The 21,246-nt window shown below is 70.5% G+C and overlaps 1 protein-coding gene across 1 annotated transcript; it reads left to right on the top strand.

Moving 5' to 3' along the window:
• The first annotated feature begins 1,318 nt into the window (after window positions 1-1,318).
• Window positions 1,319-18,240, top strand: Carmil3 (capping protein regulator and myosin 1 linker 3). Its single transcript, XM_048362799.1, is given in 41 exon segments — window positions 1,319-1,440; window positions 2,610-2,704; window positions 2,931-2,981; window positions 3,137-3,196; window positions 3,314-3,429; window positions 3,603-3,700; window positions 3,894-3,964; window positions 4,064-4,137; window positions 4,353-4,428; window positions 4,507-4,595; window positions 5,044-5,138; window positions 5,272-5,358; window positions 5,525-5,634; window positions 5,750-5,827; window positions 6,267-6,343; window positions 6,696-6,800; window positions 6,890-6,959; window positions 7,312-7,393; window positions 7,492-7,588; window positions 8,532-8,586; window positions 8,714-8,886; window positions 8,995-9,063; window positions 9,181-9,274; window positions 9,359-9,457; window positions 9,566-9,694; window positions 9,804-9,917; window positions 10,322-10,497; window positions 11,039-11,126; window positions 11,269-11,406; window positions 11,669-11,732; window positions 12,069-12,110; window positions 12,113-12,276; window positions 13,154-13,254; window positions 13,855-14,170; window positions 14,374-14,502; window positions 15,605-15,671; window positions 15,765-15,854; window positions 17,013-17,131; window positions 17,209-17,371; window positions 17,470-17,580; window positions 18,064-18,240. Coding segments are annotated over 41 exon segments (4,098 nt in total). The 5' UTR covers window positions 1,319-1,400; the 3' UTR covers window positions 18,090-18,240.
• Window positions 18,241-21,246: the final 3,006 nt, after the last annotated feature.

The following is a 21,246-nucleotide window of genomic DNA, read 5'->3' on the forward strand; positions in this document are numbered from 1 at the left end:
GCAGGAGCGACCACCCCCCGCCCCCCCCAGGCGGCCGGACGCTGGCGGCCCACGGGCGGGGTCGGCGGAGCGCTCAGGGTCTCGGGGCGCGCGGAGTGTCACGGGCGCGCGGCCTCTCCTGAGCGCGCCCCCCACAGCACGCGGCCTCTCCTGAGCGCACCCCTCACCCGAGCGCAGCCCACCCCCCGAGCGTGGCCTCTCCTGAGCGCGCGCACCCCAGAGCGTGGCTTCTCCAGAGCGCGCCCCCCCCACCTGAGCGCACGGCTCCCTGAGCGCGCGCCCCCCAGAGCGCGGCCTCTCCTGCGCGCGCCCCCCAGAGCAAGGCCTCTCCTGCGCGCGCCCCCCAGAGCAAGGCCTCTCCTGAGCGCGCCCCCCAGAGCAAGGCCTCTCCTGCGCGCCCCCCCCAGAGCGCGGCCTCTCCTGAGCGCCCCCCCACCCGAGCGCACGGCCCCCCCAGAGCGTGGCCTCTCCTGAGTGTAAGGCCCAGTGCGCCCCCCCCCACCCCGAGCGCGCCTCCCTCCCGTCCCCGAGCGCGCGGCCTCTCCAAGCGCGCGGCCTCTCCCGAGCGCGCCGCCCCCCCACCCCCGAGCGCGCGGCCTCTCCCGAGCGCCCCCCCCCACCCCACCCCCGAGCGCGCGGCCTCTCCCGAGCGCCCCCCCACCCCACCCCCGAGCGCGCGGCCTCTCCCGAGCGCGCCTCCCTCCCGTCCCCGAGCGCGCGGCCTCTCCCGAGCGCGCCGCCCACCCCCCACCCCCGAGCGCGCGGCCTCTCCCGAACGCGCGGCCTCTCCCGAGCGCGCCTCCCTCCCGTCCCCGAGCGCGCGGCCTCTCCCGAGCGCGCCTCCCTCCCGTCCCCGAACGCGCGGCCTCTCCCGAGCGCGCCTCCCTCCCGTCCCCGAGCGCGCGGCCTCTCCCGAGCGCGCCTCCCTCCCGTCCCCGAGCGCGCCGCCTCTCCCGAGCGCGCCTCCCTCCCGTCCCCGAGCGCGCGGCCTCTCCCGAGCGCCCCCCCACCCCACCCCCGAGCGCGCGGCCTCTCCCGAGCGCGCGGCCTCTCCCGAGCGCGCGGCCTCTCCAAGCGCGCGGCCTCTCCAAGCGCGCGGCCTCTCCCGAGCGCGCCTCCCTCCCGTCCCCGAGCGCGCCGCCTCTCCCGAGCGCGCGGGCTCCCGCGGTCCGGTCCGGCGCGGCGCATGCGCAGGCCGGCGCCTCCCCGGGCGGGGCGGGGCCGGCGCGGGGCGGGCGCGGGGCGGGGCGAGGGCGCTCGCGCAGCCGCCCGGGACCGGAGCGGGCTCGGCCGCTGCTGCAGCGCTCGGCGCCGGGGCCCGCCGGAGCCGGGACGAGCATGTGCCGCGGCTCTCGGGCGGCGGCGGCGGCTCCTCGGCGGCGGCAGCGACAGCGGCCGCCATGGCCAAAGCCGGCGCGGAGCTCACCCGCGAGCTGCAAGGTACGGACGAGGTCGCCCTGGCGTCCGGGACGCGCCGTCCGGGAGCCCCCCTCGGCCCCGGGGCTCTGCCTCCCGCCCCTCCGGCGCCCCGCCCCGCCCCGCCCGGCCCGCTCCCGGGGACCGGCGCGGCGCCCCCGGCTCCCCTCGGGAGTCCCGGCGTCCACCCCGGCCGGGCGGGGCCGGGCCGGGCCGCCGCGCACGGGGAGCTGCCCCTGGTCCTGACCGCGCTCTCCCCTCCCTCCGCTCCGCCCCGCCCGGCCCCGGAGCCCCCGGGGCGGGGGGGCGGGGGGGGGGAGCCGAGCCGAGGCCCGGACGGAGGGCAGCCCCGCGGCGGCTCCTTCCCCGGCCCGCACCCCGGCCTGCCCCCTTCCCCTTCCCCTTCCCGGCCCGCCGCCCGCACCCCCAGGCCTCGGAGCCGGCCCCTCCCCCGCGGCGCGGCCACAGCCCCGACCCCGCGGAGGGGGGCGGCGGGGAGCCGGCGCTCAAGGGTGCCCAGCCATGCGGCACTCGGGCGATTCCCACACCTGCACGCGCGCAGGACACGGGCGTGAGGCGCGTGTGGACGCGGCGGCGTTAGACGCTGCACTCCCCGGCACACACGCAGCTGCAGGGTACCCGGGAGGCATCGCCAGCAGATGGACGTGGAGCTCATTGTAACAGAAACCCTTCCCCTGCTCCCCAGACCCCCCCCCCGCTCCACACACCCCTCCTACCCCCCCCACACAGGAGCTGTCTGGCACTATGCTCCTTTCACAGCCAAAGCCAGCACGTTCATTCACACTTCTCCATCAACACCAGTGCCACGCGCAGGCTCTTGGCATCCTCATAGTAAAGGCAGACTCACACCCAGGACACTGAGCCCACAGTCGGGGGACACTCCTACACGCTACACACTGACTCACTGTGTACACGCTGGTGGCTGTTGTAGCGCATGGGCTGGGAAATCCTTTACACCTCCAAGTGTAAGACACCCTCTCCTAGACAGTGCCACTCCGCAACTGTCCTTTGACTCGGGGCCCTCAGGAAGCAGAGTTCTCTCTATTCAGAAAGTCTGTCCTGTACCTCTTCAGCCCTACTTTCCCCCGCCCACCCTTCCTCTAACTTGGAGCCTCCTGGGGAAGGGGGTGGCCGGGGAAAGGGCAGCTGATCGGGGACCCGCCTGCCCGCAGACAGCATCCGGAGGTGCCTGAGCCAGGGAGCCGTTCTCCAACAACACCGTGTGAAGCTGGAGACCAAACCCAAGAAGTTTGAGGACCGAGTGCTGGTGAGGGGGCTGGTGTGGGGGAGAGGGTGTCGGTGGGGAGAGCCCCTGGGCTCCAGGGAGGTGGGCAGAAGAAATGGGGGGGGGGGCGTCCAGGATCTGAGGCCGGGGCAGGAGAGAGGAGGCACGCCAGCCAAAGCCAGGTCCCCGCGCCGTACTTGGGGGGACTGAAAGAGGGCAAGGGCACCGGGGCTGGACTGCCGCGACCTCCCTTTGCTCTCCTCCTCAGGCCCTGACCTCCTGGCGCCTCCACCTCTTCCCCCTTAAAGTTCCTGCCAAGGTGAGTCGGGCTGAGGAACGGGAGGATCCCTGGCGTGCCCCCCCCCCGTCTCCTCCCTGGCGTGCCCCCCGTCTCCTCCCTGGCGTGTCCCCGTCTCCTCCCTGGCGTGCCCCCCTCGCTGCGCCCTCACCAGCTCCGCGTCTCCCCCCCTCCAGGTGGAGAGCTCCTTCAATGTCCTGGAGATCCGTGCCTTCAACACGCTCAGTCAGAACCAGGTGAGCGAGCGCGGGGCCGGCTGGAGGGGAGGGGCGCCCGCCACGCCGCCCGGTCCCGGCTGGAGGGGAGCGGCGCCTCTGAGCTGCCCGGTTCTCCCCCCCCCCCCCGCCCCCCAGGTCTTGGTGGAGACGGAGCGTGGCGTGGTGAGCATGCGGCTGCCGTCAGCTGAGAGTGTGGACCAGGTGACGCGGCACGTGAGCTCTGCCCTCTCCAAGGTCTGCCCCGGCCCGGGGTGAGTGGCAGACTAGGGTCTCCCCAGGGACGACCGTCCCTGCCCCCGGGCACAGGAAGCAGTGTGTCTCCTCCTGCTCTTTTCTGGAGACCTTCTAGGTCCCTAGAAATAACGGGGGAAGAGTTGAGCACCTCTTGCCACCCATCTCTCGGGTGATTTGTGCATCCTCCCAGGTGTTTGATCCGGCGTGGGAATGCAGACACCCCGGAGGGGCCCCGAGACACGTCCCCCAACTCTGAGACTTCCACATCTACCACTCACAGTGTGTGTGGTGAGCAGGGGTAGACCTAAGGAAGGTGGGCCATTGCCCCACGCGGCCCTGTGCGGGGGCGGGGGGGCTACACCGCCCTCGGGTCTCAGGCAGCGCATGGATAACAGGGCCCTAGGGGGCGGCGTAGGCCGTGACCCCGCCCGTGCCTTGAATCCCAAGCCTCCTTCGCGAAGCCAACCTGCCTGCCCCACAGGTGGCTTCTCCGAGACCTACGCCGCCCTGTGCGACTACAACGGGCTGCACTGTCGGGAGGAGGTGCAGTGGGTATGTTGGGCTGGGGGGGGTGGCAGGGAGGGCGGGGACCCGGGGGCGGTGGGCGGGAAAGGAAGGGGAGGGGGCACGAGCCCGTCGCATCTCTCCAAGGACGTGGACACCATCTACCACGCTGAGGACAACCGCGAGTTCAATCTTATGGACTTCAGCCACCTCGAGAGCCGGTAAACGCGCTGGGCACGCTCGGCCCCGCGGCCCCCAGCCTCAGCCCAGCCCCGGCGCCTCCCAACCTCCCCCTCGGGGTCCCGCCCACGGCCCACCTCACCCCCCCCCCCCCCGCCATGTGGCCTGCCCCAGCCCAGTCAGCCCATCCCTGCTCCCTTACTTCCTGTCCCAGCTCCCTGCTTTCCACTTCCTGTCCCCTTCACCATCCCCACAGAGACCTGGCCCTCATGGTAGCGGCCCTGGCCTACAACCAGTGGTTCACCAAACTGTACTGCAAAGACCTGCGGCTGGTGAGAAGGGGGAGGGGCTGGGGGCGGGCGGAGCAGGGGCCTCCCTGGCTCCTGACCGCGGGACCCCCGTGTCCTCAGGGCTCAGAAGTGCTAGAACAGGTGCTACATACCCTGAGCAAGTCGGGGAGCCTGGAAGAGCTCGTGCTGGAGAACGCAGGACTGAAGACGTGAGGCCGGCCCCCGCTGTGGGCAGGGGCGCCCCCTTCGCGGAGCGTGTGGCCGGGGGGTTCTAGAACGTCAGCGCGTGCCGTGGGTCCCCGAACTTGGTCATCTAGTCCCTCTCTCTAGAGAGGAGGCTGAGGGCGGGTAGTCGAGCCAGGCTCACGCCTCAGCTCCGCGGTGGCCCCGCGCCCCGGCCGCTCTCCACTCCCCCCAGCGCCCCGCCCCTCCTGCCGTCCACGGTCTGGGGCGGCTGCGTGCTGGGCTGGGTCTCGGCACCCCTTCCCAGCGACGGCAGAGAGGTGGCCCGGCCTGGCAGCCCCCGAACCCCTCACCCACCGTGAGGGCCCCGGGCCCCGCCGCCCCAGCCGGGCAGGCAGAGAGAAAAGCAAGGGAAGGCCAGGGGCCGGGCCCGGGGCTGCGCTCAGGACAAACCCTTCCTCCCCTTCCCTGAAGGGACTTTGTGCAGAAGCTGGCCGGGGTGTTTGGGGAGAACGGGAGCTGTGTGCTGCACGCCCTCACTCTGTCCCACAACCCCGTCGAGGACAAGGGTGAGCCCCGGCCGGAACCCGTCCCCAGCGCCTCCATCCGCCGCCCCCGGCCTGCGCCCCACTTGAACCCTCCCCTCGTGGGCGCCCCGTCCCCAGCGCAGCCGCTCACTGGCCTGTCCGCGCCGCTCCTCAGGTTTCCTCAGTCTGAGCCAGCAGCTCCTCTGCTTCCCCACCGGCCTCACCAAGCTCTGCCTGGCCAAGACGGCCATCTCCCCTCGAGGTACCCACACCCGCACCCCCGACCTCCGGCCCGCACCCCTCGGGGCCGCCTGGGCGGTGTACCCCAGGGGCCCCGCACACGCCGCGCCCGCAGTCCAGGGGAGGATCCCATGCGGAGGGGAAGAGGGGGGCCGCGGCTCACCCAGCCCAGTGCCCGCTGTGCTTAGGGCTCCAGGCGCTGGGCCAAACCTTCGGAGCCAACCCAGCCTTCGCCAGCTCCCTCCGGTACCTGGACCTGAGCAAGAACCCCGGGCTGCTCGCCACCGACGAGGCCAGCGTGAGTCCCTGGACGCAGCCCCTTTCCCACGCGGGCCCTGGAGTCTCCCCCCCCCCTTAGGGGTGTGGAGACCCTGCCGCCCCCTCTGCTAGCGGATTGCTCGTCCTCCCTCCAGGCCCTCTACAGCTTCCTGGCCCAGCCCAATGCCTTGGTGCATCTGGACCTCTCGGGGACGGACTGTGCGGTTGACTTGGTGAGGGGTTAGTGAGGGCAGGAGCCAGGCCGAAGCTCGAGGGGGCGCGGGTGGGCTCCCTCAGCCCCCCGCCCGCAGGGGGCAGGGGCGCGGAGCTTGGGATGGGCGCGGGTTTGGCCACCCTAGCTCGTGCCCGACGCGAGGTGAAGGGGACCCTAAAGGCCGGGCCTCAGGGCACCTCCCGCTCTGCCACTCGGCACAGCGCCGCCCCCACGGGCGGGAACGGGTGCGTCCCCTCGGCTCGAGCCGGGACGCCCCCCGCTGTAGATCCACACTGCCCGAGCGCTGCCCCTGTGGCGGCCAGGCACGGGGTGGACGCCCCTCCACCCAGGAGAACCGGAGGCTCCACCGAGCCCGCGGCTCTCGCAGAGGGAGGGAGAGGAGGGCGTTTGGCCCCCAGCTTGCCAGCCCCTCCGACGCCCACCGTGTCTCCCCACAGCTTCTGGGTGCCCTCCTCCACGGCTGCTGCGCCCACCTCACCTACCTCAACCTGGCTCGCAACAGCTGCTCCCACAGGTGAGGCGGGAGGGGCGGGGCCCGTGCCGGCCACTCCCCCCACCGGAGGGGCGGGGCACTGCTGGCCACTCCCCCCACCGGAGGGGCGGGGCACTGCTGGCCACTCCCCCCACCGGAGGGGCGGGGCACGGCTGGCCACTCCCCCCACTGGAGGGGCGGGGCCCGTGCCGGCCACTCCCCCACAGGAGGGGCGGGCCCCGTGCTGGCCACGCCCTCCCACAGGAGGGGCGGGGCCCTGCTGGCCACACCCCTCCCACAGTTGGGACGGGAGGGGCGGGAGGGGCGGGGAGGGACGGGGCGCGAGGTGGCCACCCCCACCCACCCCCCACGCTGACCTCGGGGATCTCCACAGGAAAGGCCGGGAGGCCCCGCCGGCCTTCAAGCAGTTCTTCAGCAGCGCCTACACCTTGAGCCACGTCAGCCTGTCCTCCACGCGGCTGCCCCTGGAGGCCCTGAGGTCGGGTGGGTGCAGGGTTGGGGGCGCCCGGGGCGCCGCGGGGGCCGGGGCGGGGCCTCACGCGCGGTGTGTGCCCGCCCGCCCCGCAGGGCGCTGCTGCAGGGCCTCTCCCTCAACAGCCACCTCAGCGACCTGCACCTGGACCTCAGCAGCTGCGAAGTGAGCTCCGGGCGCCGCCCCCCGCCCGCCCCGGGCCCCTGGCCGCCCCCGGCCCCTGGCCGCCCCCGCCTCCCGCCCACCCCCACCCCCCCCCCCCACACCCCTCGGCCCAGGCCGCCCTCCCTCCCCCTGAGGGGCCTTCACGTTGAGATCCGGGCTCTCGGGCCGAGCTTTAGCTGCGAGTCGCCCGGCCGCCAGCAGAGGGCGGCAGCAGGCCGTCTGGCTGGCTGGAGGTGACAGGGCCTCCGCGATTTGACACCCGAGCCCCGGTGTGACCTTGAGATCGGGGTTGGAAATGCCCAGCCCGCGCCCTCCGTTTACCCCGGTCCCCCCCCCACCCCTGTCCCTGCAGCTCCGCTCGGCAGGGGCGCAGGCCCTGCAGGAGCAGCTGGGGACCGTGACTTGTGTGGGCAGCCTGGATCTGTCGGACAACGGTGAGTGGGGGCAGCCCCTGGAACGTGGGGAAGAAGCCCTGAGGAGACGGTGTGAAGTCTCAGGCCTCGAGGCCCGGATGTTCCCATTTCCTGACCAGGGTTCGACTCCGACCTCCTGACCCTGGTGCCCGCGCTGGGCAAGAACAAGTCCCTCAAGCACCTGTTTCTGGGCAAGAACTTCAATGTCAAGGCCAAGTGAGCAACCCTCCCCCCACTTCACAGACCGTCACCCTATCAACCAATCATTCACCCGTCCTACCAGCTCCGTGTGTTACACACACACACACACGCACACAGTTCACAGACCGTCACCCTGTCAACCAATCATTCACCCGTCCTACCGGCTCCCTGTATTACACACACACACACAGTTCACAGACCGTCACCCTGTCAACCAATCATTCACCCGTCCTACCGGCTCCGTGTGTTACACACACACACACACACAGTTCACAGACCGTCGCCCTATCAACCAATCATTCACCCGTCCTACCAGCTCCGTGTGTTACACACACACACACTTCACAGACCGTCACCCTATCAACCAATCATTCACCCGTCCTACTGGCTCCCTGTATTACACACACATGCGCACACACACACTTCACACACCATTGCCCTATCATTCATCCATCCTACGGCTCCCTGTATTACACACGCACACACACACACACTTCACAGACCGTCACCCTATCAACCAATCATTCATCCATCCTACCAGCTCACTGTATTACACACACAGACTTCACAGACCGTCGCCCTATCAATCATTCATCCATCCTACTGGCTCCCTGTACTACACACACACACACACACACACACACACACTTCACAGACCATCGCCCTATCAATCATTCATCCATCCTACTGGCTCCCTGTATTACACACACACTTCACAGACTGTCATCTTGTCAATCATTCACCCATCCTATTGGCTCACTGTGATGTATACACACACGCACACACACGCACGCACACACACATCACAGACCGTCACCCCATCGTTCATCCATCCTACACACTCACTGTCTCGCCTCTGACCACCTTTCCCAAAGCATTGCCCCTCTCCCCTCTCCCCTCCCCGCTCCTGCTCTAAGCCTCCCCCTCTCCTCCCCTCCCCCTCCCTCCCTCCTCACAGGACCCTGGAGGAGATCCTCCACAAGCTGGTGCAGATGATCCAGGAGGAGGACTGTGTGAGTGTTGGCCTGGGAAGGGCTGGCCGGTGGGGTGGGGGGGGGTGGGGGAGGGGGAGGGCGCCCTGGGGAAGGGCTGGCCGGCCCTGAGGGGGGGAGGGGGCTACACCCACCCACCCCCACGCAGTCCCTGCAGTCCCTGTCTGTGGCCGACTCCCGGCTGAAGCTGCGCACCAGCATCCTCATCAACGCCCTGGGCAGCAACACGTGCCTGGCCAAGGTGGACCTGAGCGGCAACGGCATGGAGGACATCGGGGCCAAGATGCTGTCCAAGGCCCTGCAGATAAACTCCTCCCTCCGGTGAGGCCCGGCCCGGCCCACGCGCGTCACCCTCATTGCCCGGGGAAGGGGGGGGTCCCCCGAGGGCTGCCTCCCCAGCCCCGCGGCAGACTGGCCCTCACCTTCCAGAACCATCCTGTGGGACCGGAACAACACCTCCGCCCTGGGCTTCCTGGACGTCGCCAGGGCTCTGGAGAGGTGAGCGGAGCCAGGCCCGGCCCTGGCCGGGGGCGCAGGCCTGTGCGGAGGGGGCACGGGGGGGCGGGCCGGGCCTGGCCCCCTCCGCCCCGCCCAGCCGCGCTCCTGCACCCACAGCAACCACACGCTGCGCTTCATGTCCTTCCCGGTGAGCGACATCTCGCAGGCCTACCGCAGCGCGCCCGAGCGCACCGAGGACGTCTGGCAGAAGGTAGAGGGCGGGCGAGGGGCCGAGGGCCGAGGGCAGCCGCCCCCCCCCCCGCCAGGCCCGGCCCACCCGCTCCCTCGTCCCCAGATCCAGTGGTGCCTGGTGCGCAACAACCACTCGCAGACGTGCCCCCAGGAGCAGGCGTTCCGGCTGCAGCAGGGCCTGGTGACCAGCAGCGCCGAGCAAGTAAACGTCGCCCTCCGGGCCGCGGCGGAGCCCCCCGGGGTGGGGGGGGGCCCCGGGGAGGGGCCAGGTGACCCGAGGGCGCCCTGACGCCCCCGCCCTGGGCTCCAGATGCTGCAGCGGCTGTGCGGGCGCGTGCAGGAGGAGGTGCGCGCCCTGCGGCTGTGCCCGCTGGAGCCCGTGCAGGACGAGCTGCTCTACGCGCGGGACCTCATCAAGGACGCCAAGAACTCACGGGCGGTGAGCGCCCGCCCCGCCGAGCCCTGGGAGGGCCCCCGGGCCAGCTCGGGGCAGCCCCGCCCCGTGCGTCCCTGGAACCCAGCCCCGACGCCGACCCTTCCCTTCCCAGCTGTTTCCCAGCCTCTACGAGCTGGGCCACGTGCTGGCCAACGACGGGCCGGTGCGACAGAGGCTTGAGTCCGTGGCCAGCGAGGTGTCCAAGGCGGTGGACAAAGAGCTGCAGGCAAGCCCCGGGGGAGAGAGGGGGCCAGGGCCGGAGCCCAGTGCCGGCCCAAGTCCTGAGCCACGAGCCGCAGCGGGAGCAGGGAGGTGGTTGGGGGCCACGAAGGACGTGCGCAGAGCCGAGACAACCCATACCCCCCCCCCCCCCGCCCCGCCAGGGCACTGCAAAAACAGTTGTGGTTCTGACTTCAGCCTTGAACCCTGAGCTCTGAGCTCCCTCCCGTCTCTGGCTCCCGGTCCCTGGGCCGATCCTCCCTTCTGGGGTCTGTGGTAGGGTGGGAGGCGCGCTGGCCCCGAGGTGGGCAAGCCTGAGGGCCCCTGGGTTTCACCACGGGGGGCTGAGGCCTCTTCTGCTGCGGGGTCAGTCCTGAGCGGATCCCTCCCCGCCCCCAAACCCCGCACCAGGTGATCCTGGAGTCCATGGTCAGCCTGACGCAGGAGCTGTGTCCGGTGGCCATGCGGGTGGCCGAGGGGCACAACAAGATGCTGAGCAACGTGGCCGAGCGCGTCACCGTGCCCCGCAACTTCATCCGAGGGGCGCTGCTGGAGCAGGCCGGGCAGGACATCCAGAACAAGCTGGAGTGAGTCGGAGGGGGGCCGGGGAGCCACCGGCAGTGAGTAATAAACTCCACGACACGGGGTGCGTCCGGACCCGGCCCAGCCTGGCTCATGCACGCCCGCACTGGCCCTTTCCCTAAAAGCCCGGGCGCCGCGCTTTGCTGCAGAAACCAGCTAGGGGCACACGCGCGTGCCCCACCCTACACACGCCCGGCTGTGCGTGTGGGCAAAGCAAAGCACGAGCCGGGTGCACAGATAGGCTCTCTCCCTTGCCCCCCGAGTTCCTCCAGCCCAAAGCAAAGGAAATGTGGGGCCCCTGCCGTGATGGGGGCAGCCAGGCTTGAGCTGGCTTCCTTCTGATCAGCACCTCGGGGTGCCTAGAGCGCCCACTGGGCTCCCCGCCCGGCTGCTCCCCTCCGCTCCTCCCCTTCCTGGAATCTGTGCGTGGGCCGGGGGTGCGGCGGCCCTCAGCTGCCCCCGCAGCGGCCACGCTGCCCCTTCCTCCACCCCCGGGCAGCCGCGCCCCCGGCGGGCTGGCTGAGGGCCCCCGGCTCTTGCCCACAGCGAGGTGAAGCTGTCGGTCGTCACCTACCTGACCAACTCCATCGTGGATGAGATCCTGCAGGAGCTGTACCACTCGCACAAGAGCCTGGTGAGCCATCGGGCCCCGGGGGGGGGCGGGGGGGGGCTCGGCGCGCCCCTCACACCAGAGCCGCTCCTCCCGCCCCCGAGCACCGGGAAAGCCAGCGCGTCCCTGGAACCCCGCCCGCGCCTGCCCGTCCTTCCGCACGCAGGCTCGCCACCTCACCCAGCTGAGGACGCTGTCAGACGCCCCCGGGGGACCGGGCCAGGGGCAGGATCCGTCCTCCCGAGGCCGAGGCCGGAACCACGACCACGAGGAGACCACCGACGACGAGCTGGGGACCAACATCGTGAGCGCCCCTCGTCATCGGGGGCCCGTCCCCGAGCGCGCGCCCCGCGGTCCCCCCCACGCCCCCGGACTCCTCTCTCTACCCCGCTTGGCTCGACTTCCCTCCGCCCCAGTCCACCCAGCCGCCCCCTGGCTTCAGTGCCCCAGCCGTGGAGGCGGGACAGGGCGAGGGCGAGGACGTGAGGGGAAAGCCGGGGGTCCTCCGTGAGCAGTGGGGGGCTCCAGGTGAGCCCCGGCCCTGCTCTTCCTCTCCGTTTCTGCAGGACACCATGGCCATCAAAAAGCAGAAGCGATGCAGGAAGATCCGGCCCGTGTCCGCTTTCATCAGTGAGTCCCCAGCCTCGGCTCCGACGGCTCCGAGGCTCACCCGTCCCTCTGCCTTTGTCTTTTTTTGCCAGTCCTGGGGCTTGAACTCGGGGCCTGAGCACTGCCCCTGGCTTCCTTTTGCTCAAGGCCAGCACTCTCCCTCTTGGGCCACAGCGCCCCTTCCCTGTTTACGTGGTGCTGAGGAATGGAACCCAGGGCTTCCTGGGTGCTCGGCTGGGCGAGCCCTCGGTGCTAAGCCACATCCTCCCCCCCCGCCCCCCATGCTTTGCTTTAACCCTGTCTTTTTTCTCTGCCTCTCCATCCTGTTGTTGTTTGCCGCCTGTCACCGTGCCACAGGCGGCAGCCCTCAGGACATGGAGCCGCAGCTGAGCGGCCTGGGCGTCCCCCGGGCTGGTTCTCGGGCCTCGGCGGCAGCCAGTCCACGGCCGGCGGCTCCTGGGAAGGCCTGTCCGAGCTGCCCACTCACGGCTATAAACTGAGGCACCAAACGCAGGGGAGGCCCCGGCCCCCCAGGACCACCCCCCCGGGACCCGGCCGGCCCGCAGTGAGTCCCGGAAGCCCTGCATGAGAGCCAACCTTCCTTAGCCGTGCCAGAACTAGGAGTTCTCGTTCTAAGGACCCAAATGCCAAGCACACTAGATCCAGCAAGTTGATGAGATGCCAGGCAAGCCATCCAACAGCTGCGGGGCCATCCGCTTGCATGAGAGCTGAGCCTTGTTAGAAATAAGAACTTCCAGGCTGGGAATGTGGCCTAGCGGTAGAGTGCTCGCCTCGTATGCATGAAGCCCTGGGTTCGATTCCCCAGCACCACATATACAGAAAAAAGCCGGAAGTGGCGCTGTGGCTCAAGCGGCAGAGTGCTAGCCTTGAGCGGGAAGAATCCAGGGACAGTGCTCAGGCCCTGAGTCCAAGCCCCAGGACTGGCCAAAAAAACAAAACAAAGAAATAAGAACTTTCTGTCCAGTCAGACTAGGTACACCTGTAATCCCATCTACTCTGGGAGCTGAGGCAGGAGGATTGCGTAAGCCCACGAGGACACCCCCCCCTCAAAGGGAGGGAGAGAGGGAGGGAGGACGGAAGGACTGCCACACAGAGACTCATACTTGGATTTGAACTCAGAGCTTCAGACCCTCACCCAGCTTTTTCCACTCATGGCTTGCACTCTGCCACTTAGGACTCTCTCCGATGCACCTGCCCAGGCTGGCCTGGGCCCCCTAGTCCCGATTGCAGTCTCCTGGGTATCTGGGATTGGAGGTGTAAGCCCCCGGGCCCCGCCGGCAGCGGCTTCCCGATTTGGGTGAAGGGGACTCCAGGCGCCACCGAGCTTAGCCGATGCCCTGTCGGACTGAAGTCCGAGTGTCCGTGGGATTAGGTGCGAAGGAGAAAGCCTCACAGGAAGTCACAGGACCCCCTCCCCGCAGGCCCCCCTGCCCGGCGCGCGGCAGGGGAACGGCACGGCCACCCGCCTGGACGAGGGGCTGGAGGACTTCTTCAGCCGAAGAGTCATGGATGAAAGTTCCAGGTGGGGCCCCTGAGCCCGCTCCCAGTGTCACCACGCCCAGGCCCCGCGGAGGGGTGCGCCCGTGTTCCCCGCCTCCCGGGGAACTCTCCAGACGCGTCCCCAGCCCGTGTCTCAGGGACATTCCCCCCACAGTTCCTGTCAGGCCCTTAGCTCCATGGCTTCCAAATCTCTTCGGGATGGCTGGACACGAGGAAGGCGGCGTGGGCCAGGGGCGTGGCGGGTGGACACGGCAAGGGTAGCAGGCAGGGGGGGGGCAGGTTGTCGACTGGCGACGGGAGAGGCCTGGAGGGTGGTGGTCCTTGTCGGGTCCCGCGCCGGCACCCGAGGGCCTGCTGTGGAAGGGCTCAGCCACTGGAGGGGCTGAGACAGGGGTGGGAACGGAGGGGATCTGGAAAGACAGAGTCCTCCTGGAGAAAGAAGCTGCTGGAAGCTCGTGACCGGGGGGTGGGAAGACCCCCTGATCCAAGAATCAGCAAGCGGGAGGAAGCGGGTGATGGTGAGGTGCAGGTACACGCCAGGAGCCCGCCCCCCCACGGCCGATGATGCGGGTGCCGGCCGCGTGCACCTACCACTCGCCCCCCTCCCCCCCCCCCCCCGCAGCTACCCTCGGACGCTGAGGACCGTGCGGCCCGGCCTCGCGGAGCCCCCGCTGCCCCCGCTCCAGAAGAAGAGGCGGCGAGGCCTGTTCCACTTCCGCCGGCCACGGAGCTTCAAAGGCGACCGGGGGCCGGGGTCCCCCACCGCCGGACTCCTCCTCCCTCCACCCCCCCCTCCGCCCCCGACTCAGGAGAGCCCGCCCAGCCCGGACCCCCCGAGCCTCGGCAACAACTCCTCTCCCTGCTGGAGCCCCGAGGACGAGAGCGCCCTCCTGCCCGGGCTGGGCGGCAGCAGGGGGCCTTCCTTCCGCAGGAAGGCGGTACGTGAGGGCACCGCGGGCCCCCTTCTCCCGCCCCACCCGGGGCCCGCCCCCGCCTCCACGGGAGAATCGCAGACCCCCGCCTTCGGGGCGCTCGCCCCCGGTCAGTCTAGAACCCCGCGGTGCACAGCGTGCTGGCGCCCGGGCCTCCCCGCCGCTCGCCGCTGCCCGGGGGCCACTGGCAACCAGGCGCCTCGTTCCAGGCCGCCGAGGGGACCGAGCCCGGGGAGGGGGGCCCGGCGCCCGGGACCGCACAGCCGCCCAGAGCCCCCGGCGTGGCCCTTCCCGGCCTAGGAAGGGCCAAGGGCTGGAGCTTCGACGGAAAAAGAGAGGTGAGGGGAGGGGAGTCCGGGCGGGCGGGCGGGCGGGTGGGCGGAAGCCCCGCGGGCCGCGCTGTGGGCCCCGCGCCTCTCCCTGCGCCTGGAGCCCCGGCCTCAGCCGCGTCCGCTGCCCCCCCCCCCCCCCCCGGCCCCGCCGCTGCTGCCCCGGCAGGGAGCACGCAGCCGCCGCCCGACGCCGCTGCCCGCGTGCCACACAGACCGCTGGAGCACGGCCGTCGCCGCGTGGCCTTTGCCTCCTCCGTGTGCTACCTGAGTTATTATCATTCACACAAATTCTTACTTACACTTGCTCATCCTTTGAAACTTAGCGTGAGCCCAAGCATTACGCTTCTTTAAAACCACGGGCTTTTTGTGAGCAACGTTTATTTTTCCTACTACTTGTAAAATAAATACCTCCCTGTAATAAGGCTGAGATCTGAGGAGCACAATGTGAACCCAGCCCGGGCAGAAAACTCCATGAGACATTTATCTCCAGTGAAACGTTTCCAAAAAGTACAAAGATAAAACGGCCAACTGCTGGAATCCTAGCTACTCAGGAGGAGGCTGAGATCGGAAGACCGAGGTTCAAGGCCAGCCTGGGCAAGAACGCTAATGAGACTCTTATCTCTAATTAACCAGTAAAAAAAAAAAAAAAAGCCAGAAATGGAGCTGTGCTTCAAGTGATAGAGTGCTCACATAAAAGCTCAGGGATAACCCCCATGTCCCTGAGTTCAAGCCCCAGGACAGCAGTGGGAGGGGGACCTGTGCTGCAATTGATAAAGCACCAGACTTGGGCAAAAATAGCTAAGGGACGGTGCTCAGAGACTCAGTTCAAGCCCAGTACTGGCACCAGATCGCTAGGTGATAGGTAGGTAGGTGGGTAGGTAGACAGACAGACAGACAGATAGATGGATAGATGAGCAAATAGCATGTTCACGCGTGTAAGCTATTTCTCACGCCCCTGGGGTGGTATAGATGCCACTCTTTCAAAACCATGGTCCTCATACCTAGGAACTAGTAACATGCCAGTGACACAAGACGCTAAGTAGAAAGCCCTTGGCAGCTGCAGAGCCTTGCGAGGACTTTCCTCCTGACCTGACAGCCGTCCTTGCAGGGCCCGGGCCCAGACCTGGAGGACAGCACCCAGGCTTGGCAGAGGCGGCGCTCCTCGGACGACGCAGGTGAGAACGCTCCTCCGGCCCCTCTCTCCCGGGCCGCCCCGCGGTCACCTTTCCTCTCCTCCCTCCCACGCTCACACCCCCTCCCCCCTGCAGGGCCCGGAGCCTGGAAGCCCCCTCCGCCACCCCAGAGCACCAAGCCCAGCTTCAGCACCATGCGCCGGGCCGAGGCCACGTGGCACATCGGTACGGGGAGCCCTGCGGAAGGTTCGGGTGCGCCCGGGTTCCCAGAGAAACCGAAGCCGTCGCCCCCCGCCCTGGGGGCTTGCCGGCCGGGGGCCGATGCGGTGGAGATCCACCTGTCCAGACGGGAAGTTCCGCAGGGCAAAAGCGGGCTCGCGAGGGCTGGCGAGCGGGAGGACGGGTCCTGGCGGGTCCTGGCAGGTGCTACCCCGGCTCGCCGCCTGCCCCGCGGAGAAGCAGGCCTTCCCTCCGCCGGGAAAGCCCGACCCCGCACCTGACGCCCAAGGGGTGAGGCGGCCCCGCCAGGCAGCGCGGAGACGCCAGGGCCGCTTCCGCTCCCGGCCTCTGCAAGCGGGAGACGCCAGGGCCGCTTCCGCTCCCGGCCTCTGCAAGCGGGAAGCCGCCCCGACGGAGCCTGCGCGAGCCCTGCTCAGCAGCCCAGAGCCTCCCACGGGCCGCTTTCTTGTGTCATGACTAGGGGGGGACGGGAGGAGGGTGGCCCTAGGTAGGGGCCCTGGCCGCTGAGGGGTTCAGATGAAGCCGGTCACCGAAGTTCCCAAAGGCCTGGACTATGACACCCACAGAGTCTGACCGGGACAATCTCCCCGCAACGCACACACGCGTGCACGCGCGCGTGCACACACACACTAGGCCAAAGCATAGGACTGGACGGAGCTAGGAGGTGGGCAGGCAGCTCTGGCGGGGGCCCCTACCGCCCCTCTCCCCGTCCCAGGGCAGCGCCAGCCAGCCTGGGGCTCCCTAGTCCCTAGTCGCCCTCCCCCACCCCCCCCACGCACCAGGCCGAGTGTCCAGCGAAGGGCTTCACCCCTCCCTCGTGACCTGGGAGCGGCCAGGCGCCCCATGGACGCCCCGAGACGCGGACCCGGTTTCCTTCCGCCGTTCTCGTTGCTTCCGGCCACGCCGGGCTGCGGGCTTGGCCAAGCCCCGGGTGGGCGGCCGCCCCGTGTCCCGGCTCCTCCCCGCGGGACAGAAGGAACGACCGTAGGGCCACCCCACAAGGCCAGGAATGGGAGCCGCGGGGGCCGAGGGGGGCAAGGACGGGCGGGAGGGGGAGGAGGGGGGAGGGCCTGGCCTGCAGAGAACCGGGCAGGGGTTCTGCCATGATGCCCCTTCCGGTAGCTTCTGTCTCCTGTCCCCCAGCTGAAGAGAGCGCCCCCCACCACAGCTGCCCGAGCCCCAGCCCGGCCTCCCGGGAGGGAGAGGAGGAGGCGGAGCGGGCCCCGCTCCCCGACAGGACGGCGCCAGCGAGGAACGCCAAGGTGAAGGCCGGGGGGTGCGGGCGGGCGCGCCCCAGAGCCGGGAGGCCCACCCACCCGCGTCTCCCCCCCTCTGCCAGCTGCAGGACCCCCCTCCGGCCCCGCGACCCCCCAAGCCGGTGGCCGTCCCCAGGGGCCGGAAGGCCGCCCAGGTGCCCGGGAGCAGGGAGGACGCCCCCGGAGCCAGCCAGCCCCCGCCCGGGACGGGCCCGCAGGACCCCGAGGAGCCCGACGCCGCCGCAGGTCCGCCGGCCCGGCCCGGGAGCCCGGCGCCCGCCCGCACAGCAGCCCGGCCCGCGGGCCCCCCTCATCTGCCAGCTTGGCCGTGGCTGTCATTTCAGGACCCCCCGACCCGGGCCGCCGGACAGCCCCCCTGAAGCCCAAGCGGACGCGCCGGGCACAGTCCTGCGACAAACTGGAGCCCGACAGAAGGCGGCCCCCTGAGCTCGCAGGTGCGGGGGGGGGGGGAGGGAGGGGGGTCCCCTCGCCGGCCCCCTGAGCTCGCAGGTGCGGGGGGGGGGAGGGGAGGGAGGGGGGTCCCCTCGCCGGCCCCCTGAGCTCGCAGGTGCGGGGGGGGGAGGGGAGGGAGGGGGGTCCCCTCGCCGGCCCCCTGAGCTCGCAGGTGCGGGGGGGGAGGGGGGTCCCCTCGCCGGCCCCCTGAGCTCGCAGGTGCGGTGGGGGTCCCCTCGCCGGCCCCCTGAGCTCACAGGTGCGGGGGGGGGAGGGGGGTCCCCTCGCCGGCCCCCTGAGCTCGCAGGTGTGGGGGGGGAGGGAGGGGGGTCCCCTCGCCGGCCCCCTGAGCTCGCAGGTGCGGGGGGGGGAGGGAGGGGGGTCCGCTCGCCCGCTGCGCCCCCCGCCCGCCCGTCGCGGAGCCCCACGCTAGGCGGCCGCTGTCCCTGCCGAGGACACAGGGCTCCCTGGACTTGAACCCACAGGAGCCGGCGAGCCGGGCACCGGCTGACGCCGCGGAGCGCCCTCCCCAGCCTTCAGCGACACGTGCCTCACCGGGACTCGGCCCCCGCGGCCCCTGCTCCCCCGGCCCCCGCCGCCCCTGCTCCCCGGCCCCCGCCCCCCGGGGAGGCGGGGAGTGGCCCGCGGGGAGCCGTGCTCTGCACACAGCCTCGGGGCTGGGGCTCGCCTCCGCCCCACGAGGGGGGTCTCCCCATTTGTATAGAATAAAAACAAACAAAACCACTGTCTGCCTGGGGTCTCTGCTGTCTCCCACAAACACTGCCACCAGCCCCCCAACGCCTGCCCCCATCCCCTGCTCCTAGCGCTGACCACTGGGGGGGGGGGGTACACGAGGCCACACCCCAGGGATAGGAACGGGGCTCCAACAGGGGATGGGGGGACCAGGGACCTGCTGAGGAAGGACACCCGGAGGGCTCTAGCTTGGAAGACCAAGGGTTAAATCAGTCACCCCCCCCCCCCCGTCCCCAGCATCCTCAGCTGAACTGCCCGGGCTCTGAACCCCTGATCAGGAGCACTTCCTTCTGAGGCGCCTTTCCCGACGCCCCCCCCCCCCGTGCCCTGGCGCCCCCACGGTGCCTTACGCAGCCCCGCCATCGTGCGTTTGTCACCCGTAGCTGTCACCGTGTGAGCGTGTGTGGCATGGACACCTGCCTCCCCCAAGGGCAGAGGCTGTGCACGAGTCACCCGGCCAGCCCTTTGGTGCCTGGCGCCCCGGGCATGGCGGAGGAGTCACCGCCACCCTGACGGCGGAGGGACTGTGGCGATGTCCCCGTCGACGTCCCGGGTGCTCATCCTAGGTCACCAGGTGCCCGGATAGCTCCGCGTGTGGCCGGCAGGCGACCGCCCGCTTCCCCCGGCCCCACCGGGAATGACTGACGTCTGCTTCCTTAGCTCCGCGCTGGCTCCGCCCCTCCCACCGGGATGGGACCAGATGGGGTGAGACTGGGGGGGGGCGGCGTTGGGTACACGGTGGCCCCAGGAAGACGCCTTGGCACTTGCCACCCCCCCCCCACCCCACCCCCCCGAGCCTGGACAGCCTTAGCCGTTGTGCGCCCTTCCCGTAGCTCCCTGCAGAGAAGGGGACCAGGGAACCGGACGCCATTCCCAGAGCCAGGCTTTGAGAACGCACAGGAGCATCAACGCGCTGCTGTAGTCGGGGCTGGCGAGAGTGAGTGTGTGTGTGTGTGTGTGTGAGTGTGTGTGAGTGTGTGTGCGTGTGTGTGTGAGTGTGTGTGTGCGTGTGTGAGTGTGTGCGTGTGTGAGTGTGTGTGTGTGTGTGTGAGTGTGTGAGTGTGTGTGTGCGTGTGTGAGTGTGTGCGTGTGTGAGTGTGCGTGTGTGTGTGTGAGTGTGTGAGTGTGTGTGTGCGTGTGTGACAAGCGCGGCCCCACGCCGAGGGGGTGCGGTGCTGGCCGGGGGCGGCACCTGCTGGAGCCCGGGTGTGTCTGCCGCGCGTGGCACGGTCGCCGCCGCGGTGTCACCGAGTTCACGCGCCGGCGCCCGCGTGTGTCGGGCCGCGTGTGAGCCTGTGCGTCGCGGGGCGCGCGTGTGGCCGTCAGCGTGGCTGTGTGCACGCGGCCGCGTGTGCGACTCCGGGCGGTGCTGGCCGCGGGCGTGGCGTGGAGGGGAGAGCTGTGTCGCCGTGCCGGGGGGGGGGGTCTCCCCCCCAGCCCCCCCAGCCCCCCCGCCCGCCCGCCCTCCTCCTCCTCCCACTCTGTGGCTCGCTCTCAGGCGGTGGCCCTGCCCCTCCCGTTCTCCCTCCCAGCCCGTCTGTGCGGGGGGGGGGGGGGAGAAGCTGGTGCTGCAGCCCCCCCCACCCCTCCCCATCCAGGCCCCATAAATAGCAGCAGAGCCGGAGCCGGCGCCGGCGCCAGCGGCTGGAGCGGCAGAGGGCTCGGGGCCAGGGCCGAGCGGGAGGAAGGAAGCCCCCCGACCGAGCTCAGGTGAGGCCCCCGCCGGCGTCCGCCCGGGCCCCCCGGCTCCATCTCCCCTCGCCCCCCAGGAGGGGCTCCAGCCCTGCCCCAGCTCCTCCCCACCTCCGCCCCGCCTGCCTGAGGGGAGCCACCAAAACGGGGAGACCTGTAGCTGCCCGAGGAGACCCCCCACCTATCCAGAAAGGCACCCCCCCCCGGGGAGACCCTCCCTCACCTATCCAGAAAGGCACCCCCCCCCCGGGAGACCCTCCCTCACCTATCCAGAAAGGCACCCCCCCCCAAGCAGGTTAGTCCAGGCGGTCACGCCCTCTCCAGATGCACCCAGGACGAGGGGCAGACAGAGGGCGGGGCGCTCGGACCCCCCCCCCCAGGGCACAGGAGGCAGAGCGGGGGACCCAGGAGCCTCGCCCTGAGATCTGGACAGGCAGAGATGGACGGCGGGCAGCCGGCACTGGGCAGGGCACGGTGGCTGCTCCTGCCCCAGGCGGGGGTACCACGGCTGGGGCGGGGGGGGGGGGGGCGTGCATCCACAGGCAGCGCGGAGGGGGGCCGTGGATCCCCAAACCCTGTCGCTAAGAGACAGTGCCAGTGCTGCGAGGCGCGTGGGAACCGGGGAGGCGGGGACGGGGGCGGCAGCCCCGGCCGAGCCCCCACCTGACGCTCCCGACGCCCACCCTCCCCTTCCCATCGCCAGCCGGAGGGGGGCGGGAGGGGGGCCAGGGCTCCAACCTATCTCTTCCTGCACACTGTCAGCGCCATCCTGCAGCCCCCTTCCCCTGGGGCCTCCGGAGGCCTCCCCTCCCCCCCCCCCGCCCCACCCCGCCCTCGAATCCCTCCTCAATCCCTGGAGCCAACACGGAGCGCAGCGCCAGCTCCCGGGCCAGCCTGGAACTCACACGAGGTGCTGACACGGCAGAAAGCGGGCGGTCGATGGCGGCCCAGGAGCCCAGCCTGCCAGGAACCCCTCAGCCTCCCCCCCCCAACACACACCGGGCTGGCCCAGGAGCCCAGCCTGCCAGGAACCCCCTCAACCTCCACCCCCCACCCCCCCCGCACACCGGGCTGGCCGAGGGGGAGGGGCGGGAGCACAGGGCTCTGCCCTCCGTGCTCAGGGCTCTGGGGGTGCCAGGCCGGAGCCCGGGGTGGGGGGGCAGGGGAGCCGCGCCCTCCTCCTTCCCGGGGGTCCACGTCCTCCGCTCTGTCGCCCCAGGGCC

The sequence above is a fragment of the Perognathus longimembris genome, chromosome 14 (assembly GCF_023159225.1).
Source record: "Perognathus longimembris pacificus isolate PPM17 chromosome 14, ASM2315922v1, whole genome shotgun sequence".
NCBI lineage: Eukaryota > Metazoa > Chordata > Mammalia > Rodentia > Heteromyidae > Perognathus > Perognathus longimembris.